The 14,062-nt window shown below is 42.1% G+C and overlaps 1 protein-coding gene across 1 annotated transcript in view; it reads right to left on the bottom strand.

Annotated features, from left to right (window-relative positions):
* LOC136867120 (uncharacterized) overlaps positions 1 to 13,469 on the bottom strand; it is a 60,351-nt gene extending 46,882 nt beyond the window's left edge. Inside the window, exon 1 of the mRNA XM_068227025.1 lies at positions 13,336 to 13,469. Within this exon, the coding sequence (XP_068083126.1) occupies positions 13,336 to 13,389 (54 nt within the window). The 5' untranslated portion in view covers positions 13,390 to 13,469. The remainder of the gene's footprint in view (positions 1 to 13,335) is intronic.
* Positions 13,470 to 14,062: the final 593 nt, after the last annotated feature.

The raw sequence follows: 14,062 nt of genomic DNA, 5'->3' as shown, positions 1-14,062 counted from the left end.
AATTTCGTGGCAGAGCCGGGAATCAAACGTGGGCCTCCGGGGATGGCAGCTAATCACACTAACCACTCCACCACAAAGGCGGACTACTAAAAACATATTATTTATAATTATCAACAAGTAAATGCATAAAGTTTTCCTGAAAATTTATGCCTGTCGTGATTTGCGAAATCCCTCATACCTGACAGTGAAATCGGGTAAGGTACCCGGAACTGCTTTGCACCTAGACGCTCTGACCTGCAATATATATGAAAGAATATGATCAGTGTGAAATACAAAAAAAAGCGATGAGCGGGACTCGATCCAGTGATCTAGCGATTACCGAGCTTGAACGCTAATCACTCTACCGTTGCCATTTCGCGCTCGTGACCGCAACGCACCGCTGCATATTCGACGCGAAAATTATCTTGCGATTTTCTCGAAAATGCCTAAGTAGTACGCCTTATTACTTATACATTATGTTGTCTTAATGGACTACTGAAAGTGTGCAAAGTTTGAAGATAATCCGTGATCCGAACGTCGTGACCTCCCCTTGTAAAACACGTTTCGTGCGCTACACTGTGCTCTGGTCCTCCGCGAGTACTTGCAATTGTAAGCGGAGTGGGTCGGTGGTGCGCTCTACCGCTACAACAGGATTACTCATCGGTATTACTCGCTCCGCTCCCAGCTCTAGCGTAGAGTACAGAGTGTCTTACTACTGAGTTGTAGTGCTTCAGCTTTAGGTTCTTGGAGAGGTACTTGGAGGTGTAGATCCGTTTACAGGGATGGTAGGCCCTCTCTAACTTGGTGCACCGGGTGTCTATGGCCAAAGTTTCGCTCTCGCTTGTTGCTGAGATCCATTTTCCTAAATATTTGACTGCAGGAACTTTACTTATGGTGTTGTTTCCTACTCGGATTCTAGAAGGAGCCTGCCTTATATTAGTGATAAACTCCGTCTTCTGTAGGTTGACCTTCAAGCCGGTTTTTGCTGCATTACTGTAGAGGCTCTTTAGTTGGTGAGTAGTCCACTCCATGCTGTTGGCCAGTAGGGTGAGATGATCAGCAAAGGCTAGACAGGGTGCGCTGAGGTTGTCTTTCTTGTACCCAAGCTTCAGTCTTCCTTCTGATGACAATGTGGCAGTCCATTCCCTGATGATCTTCTCTAGTACACAGCTGAATAGGATGCAAGAGAGACCATCAATCACTTAACTTCCGCCTTCCTCAAATTATTTGATTTTTCAATTCTTGTCTCTTTGAAGCAATCATATCTTTGGTTCTAATTGAGATACGGAGTTCGATTTGGCCTAAGGACACTCAGTGGATCAAGCTCTTTCATTTCAGCTCTTAACTATTCAAATTGGTTAATTCTAAGGAAAGTTATGAGTGCACATTCAATTTGACGTCTCATGTCTTCAACACTTTTTATTAATAATCTTGACCATGATGGTCGGGATTGGATCCGTATTGACTTAGTAACAATAAATATGTTGGAAGATGGTCCGCCTAGTCAATACTATTTATTTATTTACCTTTCACCTTAACATCTAGTACATGTTTCGAGAATATTATGCATTCTCTTCCTCAGCTAGTGGATTAAAATTCAGTATACAATAAGACCTGACTAAAATAGGGGGGCCCCTCATTAAATTCAAAACAATGAGTATTACAATGTAACACTTAAAAATTTGGATGGTACAAACATAGAATTAAAATCCCATTTTGTCAAGTACAAATTAAAAACACAATATAGTAATGTCTAATTAAATACAACGTCTTGTGATATGAATTCACAGTGTCCTTGAAGTTGCCTTGCGTAGTTCAAAAAAGTTGAGTTAGGACTGAATGAAATTGCATTAAAACTTGAAGTCCTGCCGATATCCACCGTTAATGGGTGTTAAAATGATGTCTATTTAAATTAAAATATTGAACACAGCGTCTTATAATGATGTGAATTTACGGTGTCCTTGGAATTGTAATACTATCTTGCGTAGTTCAATTGGATTTGTACAAGAATAAATGAAGTTGCGTTAAAACTTGGATTCCTGCCATTATCTTCGGTTGATAGATGTATTGTGCAGCCAGGTTGAAAATAGGTTAAAATGGTCTATAAAAAGGAAATGAAATAGAAATTAACAAAAAGGCTCCGACATGAACAAATGAGAATACAATGGGGTAAAAATATTAAACCTTACCAGTGTGATGATGTAAATATTACGTGTGGCATGCATGTGTTCGATAGATGTGAAGGCACCTGATGTTGTATGGCAACTGGTTACGGAATTACATTGGGTTGCGTGGTGGATGGAAAGAGGGGTGGAAGGAACCGCCCCTGATACTACAGTCATACTTCCCCCCTTACACGCTTGACATCATTTGGCCTCTTACTATTATAGGGTATTGGGTTACCAATTTAAACAACTGAATGTCTTCTGCAATGTGTTCATTTAGGCTGTTCTCATTATCAAATTTTTGCAATTTGTATATTTCCAATTTCTCTAGGGCATTCATTTGTTTGCCTTTGCTTAATGAATGTAATAAAGTCATATCACGTTCAATATTTGTGAAATGATGGTTGCTTTCATACATGTGTTCACACATTGCAGAGTATCTAGAATGTTTTCGTGCATTGACATGCTCTTTATACCGTATGTTGGGGATATCACTAATGAATAAAACACTGAATCACTTTACTTCGTCATGGCTGCCATCTTTATTCTTACTTACTACAAACCAGTACAAAACAAAAGCATAAATACAAGCGATATGGCAGTTCCCAGTAGCTCCGCTAGATAGCAGGAGCTCATACTTGAAATACTAAACTATGTACAGGGAGATTGCATATCCAAATCACATAACGCCGTTAGAGTGTGTACGAGTCCTTTTCTATGAATCTCCAACATCCTCCCCACCCTGGTCTATCTCGAGTGGGATGACCAGCTGGACAGGTCGTGTCACATTGTTTCCGCCCGAGGTGCGAAGAATAACTGTTCTAGTTCTCCCGTCACGTCCTTCGCGTAATTCTTCGACCCGTGCTTTATTCCACATGTGTCTTGGGCGTGTATCTTCTTGTAGTAAAACTACGTCACCGACCCTGATTCTTGACCCGTGATCTCTGGGCTGGCGAACTTCGTGAAAATTCCGTAATAGTAGCAAATACTCTTTACTCTAACGCTTCCAGAAGTCGTCAGTCATTCGCTGGAGTAGTCTGAAGGTTCTAACAAGGTCTCGCCTAGGTGGTTCTGGTCCAGTAGGTATCGTGGTGAGTCGATCGCCAACGAGGAAGTGGGCTGGAGTCAATACACCACCACTGTCATCATGTTGCGTCAAGGGTCTTGTGTTTAATACGGCTTCTATGCTGGTCAAAACAGTCCGTAGCCCTTCATCATCAATAGTGGAACGTCCAAGTATTTTCCGTAGACATCGCTTGGTGAGGCCAATTAGTCTTTCCCACCATCCTCCCCACCAAGCGGCACGTGGGGCAATGAACTTCAATGTGATACCTTGCTGGGCCATATAGTGGTGTGTCCGTGCCGCTGTCAGTTCTCTCCACAAGTCTCTTAACTCTGCGTTCGCTGAATGGAATGTCTGAGCGTTGTCGCTATAGATCGTGTGTGGTATACCACGTCGGCCTATAAACCTCTGCAAGGCCTGTAGGAATTTGTCTGTCGACATGTCACCGCACAGTTCTAAGTGCAAGGCACGCGTTGTCGCACAGGTGAATAATGCAATGTAGGCTTTCTTCATGAGGTTGCCAGAAGTAACGTACAGTGGTCCTGCGAAGTCTAGTCCCGTTACTTCGAATGGTCTGCAAGGACGTAGACGATCCAGAGGAAGTGGTGCTTCTAATTCCGTCGGTCTCCTCCGGTGAACAACTTTACACGGAAGGCAAGTGTGTAAGACCTTCTTGATTGTTTGGCGTGCTCGCAAGATCCAGAATTCTGTGCGTAGTTCAGTTAGGATAGCTGAAACACCTAGATGGTGAAGTCTTATGTGAGTTTGTTTTATCAGAAGTTTACAGAAAGCGTGTGACCCATCCAGAAGTATTGGGTGCTTTTCGTTGCTCGAGATGTCTGCGTGTTGTAGCCGTCCGCCTAGTCGGAGGATACCATGTTGTAGAAATGGATTGTAGCGAAAGATCTTCGAAGCTCGTGCTAGTGGAAGATTATTCTGCAGGGCTTGCAGTTCAGAAGCAAAGCATTCCTGTTGAACTTGCTTTATCCAGTACGTTCTTGCGTCTTCCATTTCTGAGGCTGTGAAATTGTGACAACACTTGGTTTTCTCCTTCAAACATTTCACGAATCGTAGAATCCACGCAGTAACTCGTAAAAGTTTCCAGTATGTACTAAATCGTGAGGCAGCAAACAATGGTTCTGGGCTGGTGGTTGCAAGAACTTGAGTGGTCTTCCTTTCCTCAGGTAGATTCATATTAGTGGGGGTGACATCTCTGGGCCATGAGTAGGAAGGTCCATTCAACCACGAAGGTCCGTGCCACCATGAGTCCAAGGACTCCAGTTGATGTGCTTGAAGTCCTCTAGAAAGGTGGTCAGCTGGGTTGTTGATTCCGGGACAGTGTCTCCACTGACTGGACGTGGTATGAGTCAAAATTTCAGTCACTCGGTTACAGACAAATGTCTTCCAACGGTTGGGATTACTTCTTATCCACCCCAGTGTGACTGTAGAATCGCTCCATAACGTGGCAGGGATGGACGTTACTCCAGTGGCTTCGTAAAAATAATGTAGAAGTCGGGATCCGACCAAGGCTGCTAACAATTCGAGCCTGGGAAGAGTCACTTTCTTCACAGGGGACAGTCTGGCCTTGCTGCAGACTAAACGAACAGTGTAAGCGTCGTCGACAAGTGACCGGACGTACAATGCGGCGCCGTATGCTCTTTCGGAGGCGTCGCAAAACACGTGCAGTGATATGTCTGTACCGGAATTTGAAATGGCAATCCATCGTGGTATCCGGATTGGAGAGAGGTACTGTAGGTGTGAGAGCCAATCGTTCCATCGATGGGCGAGATTAGGCGGTAAAATTTCTTCCCATGCCAGTCCTTGGCACCAAGTGTCTTGGAAAAGGATTTTTGCAGTGATTGACACGGGTGAAAATAGTCCAAGTGGGTCGTAGAAGCGTGCGGTGGCTTTCAGTAACTGTCGTTTAGTTGCTGGCTGTGTGGATAGTTTTACAGTGACGTCACCTGGGGTTGTAAAGAGTTGGTCTGATTCCGCATTCCAGTCGATACCTAATACTCGTGTCTGCAGTACGACTTCTCGAGTTTCTGCTTTCCAAATGTTCATTAATGGCAAGGAATTCGTGACCCATTTGGAGAGTGGGAGTCGAATGTGGCGCAGGAGGGCTGTCAGTTCATAATAAACAGTAACGGCCGTATTGTCGTCTTCTACGCTGGCAGTGAAGTCATCCATAAATGTGCAAGCATCTAGGAGAGGTGCTGCCGTGGGATAAGTGTTGTAGTGTAGGGTAGCTAGTTCACGGAGAGTGGCTGAGAGGAGGAACGGGCTACAGGTGAGGCCAAAGGGTAGCCGGGTGAATCGGTACGTTACGACTTCCTCTGTTGTCGTGTAGATTCCGTCTGTAGTAGTGTCGATGCGGTACCAAAGAAATCTGGTGAGATCTCTATCTTTTTCGTCGAGGGCTAGCTGGAGGAACGCCTGGGTACCGTCACATGCGATGACCTTTCGATGCAATCGAAACCTTAAGAGAGTGGCAAAAATTTCGGGTAGGAGATTTGGACCCATGTGGAGGGTATCGTTGAGGGATGGGAATCCTGGTTCGTGAGAGGAAGCGTCGTACACTATTCTCCATTTAGTGGCATCTCGTTTCTCCTTCTTGACGGCATGGTGTGGCAGATAAAACATATTTCCAGGGATTGCGGTATCGGGGGCTAGCTCCACTTGCTCTCGAAGCACGTAGTCCAACATTAGCGTCTGATACATGTTCTTGAAAGTTGCGTCTTGATGTAGCCGTCTCTGTAGTGTTCGAAACCTTGCCTCGGTTGTTGCCAAATTATCGGATAAGACTGTATCCCGTTTGCGAGGAAGGGACACGACTCTTCGTCCGTCGTGGATGCGGTAATTGTCGTGGAACTCTTGAAGAATAGCAGCATCCGTGTCGTCTAGTTGTCTGTGTTTCGTCTCTCGAATGCCGATTGTCTCTAGGTCCCAAAAACTTCGCATGGAGTCGTCAGATATCTCGTCATTGTTGACGGAGACGTGGTTCGTCATGACATGATTGACAGTGGTACCAGAACGGTTGCCTGTGAGGACCCAACCGAAGATTGTTGGAAGTAGGACTAAGGAGGGTGTGATGGGCTGTGGTGGATCTAGTTTCACGACTTTCCAATAATTGTCTGCACCAATAAGGATTTCAATCGGCAAGTCATCTGCGTCGTTGGTTTTTGGATCAGCGAGTGGCAGATTGCTGTGGTTAAGAGTGACTGCTGGGTGAGATGAATAAGTGTTGGCACTCTCGAAAGCTGTGATAGTGACGGCGGTTTTTGTCGAAAATCCGATCATTTCAAATTGGGTGAGTCGACGTGGCTGAAAGCTATTGCTAGTTGTTTCGAAGGCTGTGACTGCTAGGTCTCGAGTACAGATTACTGGTAGCTGTAGAGTGTCCAATAATGACGTGGCAATAAAACTTGATTGACTTCCAGCGTCTAGGAGGCATCGTGTGATTTTGTGTGCCCCTGTTGGTCCTTGTATCTGAACACGGGCTGTCTGCAGAAATGAAAAACTGGGTGGCCCTGTTTCAATCTTTCCGACAGAAGTTGATTGGGATTGGCTCTGGTTGCAGATGGATACGTGGTGAAGTTGTTTGCATTTAGAGCATGACACTCTGCCCTTCTTGTTGCAGTTCTGGACGCTGTGACCTCGATTGAGGCACAGAAAACATCTTTTGGAGAGTTTCAGCTTCTCCACCCTAGCTTGGGGTAGGACTACTTGTGTGCATCCCTGTGCCCAGTGACCTCTGCTTTCGCAGAAGGCACAGAATGGTGTTATTGTGGGCTTGTTCTGCTCCCTTCCTAACTTTTGTGGCCTAGTACTGACTTGGAGAGCAGCTGCTGTAGGTTGGTAAAGTGATGGAAGTGCGATGCTGGTCTCTCCCCTGAGTTTCTGAGTGCTAAGGGCCGCTTCTACCTCCTCACGAAGAAATTCTATCAGAGACATCATATGACCTTCGGAGATTTTGTTGCGCTTTGCGTGAATTAGCCAACGTGTGCAGATTGCCGCTGGAAAAGCTCGTAAAATCTTCGGGGCAATCACGCGTCCGTAAACATTAATGTCTTCGCCGAGCGCCTTGAGGGCTTGAACTCTACGGTGGCACTCCAGGTATGTCACGTTGAGATCATCAGGATTCTCTGATAATGTGGGTGGTAAATTCTCCAGGTAGTTCAGATGAGCCTGAATTATTTTATCCTTGTCGCCATAACGTTCAGTAAGTAAAGTCTTGACCTGGGCGTACGTTTCTGAACTAAGTGCTATACCATCGACGAGTTGCTTGGGTTCCCCTCGTAGATATCCTCGTAATAACACGTGCTTGCTAATGTCTGGAATCGTGGTGTTGTTGTCAACTGCTGTCTCGAACTGTTCCCAGAAACGAGACCAGGACTCTATGTCACCTGAGAATGGCTCAATGTGTATTGTCGGGAGTTTAAATTCTGGAACAACTGGGGGTGGAACGTAATAGCTAGAACTGGGAATGGATGCTGACGCATTTGTCTCTGTCGGTTTCCGTGTAGGAACTTTGTTGGCATGCTGTATAGCTCTTGTTGCACTGTCGACATAGTTTTCACATGCCTGTACATCTGTTTCATAATCTGTGTCGGGTAACTGGTCGTGTATAACATCATCTGAGGAAACTAATAATTGCAAAGTGTTCTGAAGTCTATCACGAAGATATTCTATTTCGTCATAGTCTGGTGTACTTGTTTTGTCTTTTAAAAGATTGACAAAGCGCGCTAAATTAGCTCGCAGAGTACTTCGCTTTCTTTCCAGAAGGGACAGGTCTTGTATAGACATCGCTGAGGGTGTGACAAACTGGCGATTTATGACGGCTGAGGAGGGGGTGCAGATGAACGTGCTGCAGGCAGGGCTTTGTTCCCGTGACTGTAGGTAGTTGGGCCGGTAATAGTCCGCCTTGTTTCCAGTAGGTGGCAGCACTTGTCACACAGACCGGCGTGGAGTTGTTTTAGAAAGAACGATATTCTTGAAGCATGCAGAAATAATATCTACACCAATGCAATAATGCCGTATAATCCCCATATAACATGCTACGTTAGTGATTCAGTACATTGTATCTCAGAAGAAATAACTGTTCTACTCATCGTGATCCTGGGTCGAGTGGCGTGATGAAACATTCCCTTTACAGGAGATTCGTGGTTACTTGGCGTGAAAGTTCTCTAAATCTTGAAAGTTCGTGATGAAACGTATCGTAACTTGAACAAATGGGTTATTTCGGCACCATAAATGTTGGGGATATCACTAATGAATAAAACACTGAATCACTTTACTTCGTCATGGCTGCCATCTTTATTCTTACTTACTACAAACCAGTACAAAACAAAAGCATAAATACAAGCGATATGGCAGTTCCCAGTAGCTCCGCTAGATAGCAGGAGCTCATACTTGAAATACTAAACTATGTACAGGGAGATTGCATATCCAAATCACATAACGCCGTTAGAGTGTGTACGAGTCCTTTTCTATGAATCTCCAACACCGTACCACCACACTTCTACCTGACTGTCCGACATATTTTTTTCCACAATCTTGGCACGACAGTTTGTATACTCTTGACTTACTGAACCTACTGTTGGTGTTTACGCTATTCGAATTGAACAATAAATTATTATTATTATTATTATTATTATTATTATTATTATTATTATTATTATTATTATTATTATTATTATTATTATTATTATTATTATTATTATTATTATTATTATTATTATTATCTGTCCTAAAGGATACATGGATATTGTGTTTCCTAAATAGTTTAACCAAACTGTATGATTGTTTATTAATGTAAGTGAATGTAGCGAATTTCTTTTTTTCTTCCTTATTTACAAGTAGAGTGTTAGGTCTATTCACGACCTTACTCTTTATCCTATTGACATAGCTTTTGGGGTGACCGTTTCTTTTGGCAATATCTTGTATAATGTTTATCTCTTTATTAAAATCATTTCTGTTTAATGGTATTCTTACTGCTCTATTGATGAAGCTGTAAAATGCCGCTTTCTTATGTTCTCCTGGGTGGTTCGAGTCTTTCCTAATAACAACATCTGTGTGTGTAGGTTTTCTAAATACTTGGTAAATCAGGTTTTTATTGTCTCTGGTTACTGTTACGTCTAGGTAGTTTAGACTTTTATTATCTTCCGACTCGATTGTAAACATTATTAGTTAATCAAGGTTGTTTAATTGGTCTAACAGTTCGTTTGGCTTGAGTTCTTGTTCGTTAATGATAGCGAACGCGTCATCAACAAACCTTAACCATAAGTCTAATCCTTTTATTTTACCGACTATTTTATTAGATTCCATATGGTCCATAAATATATCTGCAAGGATACCAGACGCTGGTGATCCCATGGCCAACCCATTAACTTGTTTGTACACGTTGTTGTTGAAAATAAAAAAAGTTGTTTTCTAATATGAACTTTAATAAGTTGATCTAACACATGCATGCCACACGTAATATTTACATCATCACACTGGTAAGGTTTAATATTTTTACCCCGTTGTATTCTCATTTGTTCATGTCGGAGCCTTTTTGTTAATTTATATTTCATTCCTTTTTTATAGACCATTTTAACCTATTTTCAACCTGGCTGCACAATACATCTATCAACCGAAGATAATGGCAGGAATCCAAGTTTTAACGCGACTTCATTCATTCTTGTACAAATCCAATTGAACTACGCAAGATAGTATTACAATTCCAAGGACACCGTAAATTCACATCATTATACGACGCTGTGTTCAATATTTAAATTTAAATAGACATCATTTTAACACCCATTAACGGTGGATATCGGCAGGACTTCAAGTTTTAATGCAATTTCATTCAGTCCTAACTCAACTTTTTTGAACTACGCAAGGCAACTTCAAGGACACTGTGAATTCATATCACAAGACGTTGTATTTAATTAGACATTACTATATTGTGTTTTTAATTTGTACTTGACAAAATGGGATTTTAATTCTATGTTTGTACCATCCAATTTTTTAAGTGTTACATTGTAATACTCATTGTTTTGAATTTAATGGGGGGCCCCCCTATTTTAGTCAGGTCTTATTGTATACTGAATTTTAATCCACTAGCTGAGGAAGAGAATGCATAATATTCTCGAAACATGTACTAGATGTTAAGGTGAAAGGTAAATAAATAAATAGTATTGAATAGACGGACCATCTTCCAACATATTTATTGTTCAACACTTTTTCTCATTGAAGCAATCATATCTTTCGTTCTAATTGAGGTACGCAGTTCGTTTTGGTCTAAAAACTCAGTGAACCGAGGTCGATACCTGCAGTCGCTTAAGTGCGGCCAGTATCCAGTAATCGGGAGACAATGGGTTCGAGCCCCACTGTCGGCAGCCCTGAAGATGGTTTTCCGTGGTTTCCCATTTTCACACCAGGCAAATGCTGGGGCTGTACCTTAATTAAGGCCACGGCCGCTTCCTTCCAATTCCTAGGCCTTTCCTATCCTATCGTCGCCATAAAATATATCTGTGTCGGTGCGACGTAAAGAAAAAAAACCTCAGTGAATCAAGCGCTTTCTTCTTAGGTAATAACTACTTAAATTGGTAGATTCTGAGAAAAGTTATGAGTACATTTGTCTCCATTACGAAGATCTTTGAAGGACTTATTAAGAGTTCGGCTTTGAAAATACACCGTGAAGATATTAACGAACAAAACCATACTTTGTACATTGCGGGCGGAGCCAGCGGGAAACTGCTCGTTATTATTATTTTAGTGTCATTTTCTCTCATAATAACTGCCTATTATAATTATATTACTGCCTATTTCGTAAATGTTAAGTGTTTATTTGCCTGCCTATTTTAGCAAAAATAAATGCCTGAACTTCTGGGGCTCTATTAATAACAAATACTGTAGCTTCGTTGTGTGAAGACGGCGGAAATTTTGTAGCGTAAGTTAGCCAAGTCTCGGAAAAGTGGAGAAAAACAATCACGTTTTGATTAAGTTAATACGGTAAATTTTATGTGTGATGTTTATTGTAATATGTTATTTCAGTCAGTTCTTGAGCTTTTAAAAATTCGAATGCGTGTTAACAGTAGAAGTATATTTTAGTTACGTGGCTCAGTTCAGTCTGTTTTATGAACGTAATATTGTCAGGTAACATGTGTGATTGCTGTTTTAGGAAGTTGTTTCATTTTCAAGTTGTACCTTACGAACACTGCCTTAGAGTAAATATCATTCTTCTGAAATTTTGTAGGTTCTATTACCGATAGTGAATTTTTAATTTATTAGATGACTTATACTGAATCTTAATTCCCTATAGGAAAAGGAGGGTAAGATTACGCAGGGACAATTTTGTTATGTTAGCATTAGTTCATTCTTTTTAAAAGTATTTTAAGAAGAAGGAAAGATAAGAAACTGGGAAGGTTCAAGTTGATTGAGCTCCTCTAAAAAGAAGCAGCAGAGAAAATGAACGAGGGAACAAAAATATTTTACGTTAAAGAAAAAAATAACATTTTGAACTTTTCAAAATTCAATTCCATCTACAAGACATACTGAATCATCCACTGAAGTAACGATTTGCCCGTCATGTGAAAAGTCGAGAGACTAGATCCAATGCGGCATATGCAAAGAATGGTGGCACGAGGGCTATTTCAGTTATTAAAACAGTTTGCTTGTGACTGCTGTTAATAATGGCGTGTGGTCTGGTGCAGGTCTTGCCAGTTGACACCTGATAAGCGACCTGCACGTCTGTGAGAATGGGGCCCTACCTTCGATGAATTCTAATGCTGAAGACGACACATACACACAGCCCCCGAACCATCAGAATTAACCAATGAAGGTTAAAATATGCGGCCCGGCCGGGAACCGAACCCAGACCATTACACTAAGCAGTTAGTCATGGAGCCGGACATGACTACTGCTAATGGGTACTCTTATCCTCACAGATACGGACTCTAATCCACCTAATCGGCTAAGAGTACGCAATTGGCATATTTTCCTAAAATGCTTTCGACAGTTTTGTGTTTAAGTCTAAGATGTTGAAAATATACTGTTTCATGAATAAATAAAGTTATGTAAAATCTTGGTGTCTGTATAATTAAACTCCGGCCTAAAACGTATGTGCAAAATGCATCGTCAAAACAGGTTCGTTTGCTCTTGAGCTAGTCTTTCGCCCACCCCGCACTCACATTCCCTTATGGCTCTTCATTTCTAAACAGAGCTACTTCTATCGGAGGGATTGTGTTGTTTAGGTTAGATCTGACTTCAGGCTACAGTAGAGGCGGAAAACTATCGATAGCGCTATCGATAGTCATCGATAGCGACCACCATCGTCATACATCGATAGTCAGTTGCCTGTTATCGATAGGCAACGATAGTTCTCCCCCCCCCCCCCCCCTTAGCTCAGTTGTTTGCAGTTAACTGGTGAGGAGTTTGTTCCAATTCAAAGGTGTGCATTTAAGTATCTCTGCGTACCTGCGACTTCAGTGCCGACAGAAAGACTATTTAGTATTTTGGAAGGTGGGATTCTCCATTCAACCTAGCATTAGTTGATATGATGCCAATACGGGACAAAAAAAAAAAAAAAAAAAAAAAAAAAAAGAGAGATTTATATGTTGTGAGAGACTGGTTGTAGGCGAGAGAAGATAAGGCACATTTTAGGTCAAAGACTTCATGAAAGCAACTGAAAACTCTCCTGGCGTCTGTTGAGAATGCTGTAAAACATTTTGCAAAGATATTGCAATACCCGAGAAAATGTCGGGCGATCGCAAAATGAACACTGCAGCTGAACGAGAATTTCTCGGGCGGTCACGTTATGGACAAGTGTGTGCAGCCCGAGAATGTCTCGGACGTGCCACCGAAATTTATGAGTGATTCCGATTTGAATTTCAGAAATCACATAGCATGAAATAGTTCTGCTTCCTACCGATTTTTTTGTGGATTGTGTTCAATAAATCTTCTATTTTCGGGCATAATGATATGATTAGTTCCACTTTTTGAAAACTATCGATTATTATCGATAGTAGAGCTCATAATCGGAAAATATCGATGGCGATTACTATCGATAGTTTGCCGCCTCTAGGCTACAGCACACAGACAATAGTATTTGCAATTTAAAACAATATGGGTTCTTAAACTTACAGCTGTTGTTCTCTTAAGGTCGTCAGGTTTGGTCTCACCAAGTTTCGAACACATTGTCAGCCATTATCATCTCTGACATTGCATTTTAAGGCGGTCAGCTGACGCAACGGTTGGGAGAAGTATGGCAGCTAGACCAGCATGGCCATACTCACTGTATAATAGTCATGCTTCTGCGTCCAGCATTGTGGCGCTTCAGTAGGCGAAAGATGGAAGTACGAGTATGTGTAAAACGCATCGTTGAACATGATCGCTCTCTAGTGAGCTAGTGAAGTACTCGTAGAGCTGATCGGTGGACTTAGATTGACTGTTCCTTGCGACCTACTGACAGCATTTTTTGGCAATTCAGTAAATCCTCAAATCACCCCTGGACAAATCTTGACATGATAATAGATCAAGGAAAGTAATATGCAACCGGTACTGATTAATTAATCGTAAATGAAAGTTAATACTCTTACAGCCAGTAATACTATTTCCGGGCTGAGTGGCTCAGACGGTTGAGGCGCTGGCCTTCTGACCCCAACTTGGCAGATTCGATCATGGCTCAGTCCGGTGGTATTTGAAGGTGCTCAAATACGTCATCCTCGTGTCGGTAGATTTACCGGCACGTAAAAGAACTCCTGCGGGACTAAATTCCGGCACCTTGGCGTCTCCGAAAACCGTCCTTCCATCGTTACTCTTAATAAGGAATAATTGATTGTCACAGATTATGTCCTGTCTAATTCTGATT

The sequence above is a fragment of the Anabrus simplex genome, chromosome 3 (genome assembly GCF_040414725.1).
Source record: "Anabrus simplex isolate iqAnaSimp1 chromosome 3, ASM4041472v1, whole genome shotgun sequence".
In the NCBI taxonomy this organism is placed as follows: Eukaryota; Metazoa; Arthropoda; class Insecta; order Orthoptera; family Tettigoniidae; genus Anabrus; species Anabrus simplex.
This window is presented reverse-complemented; position numbering and strand designations above follow the sequence as displayed.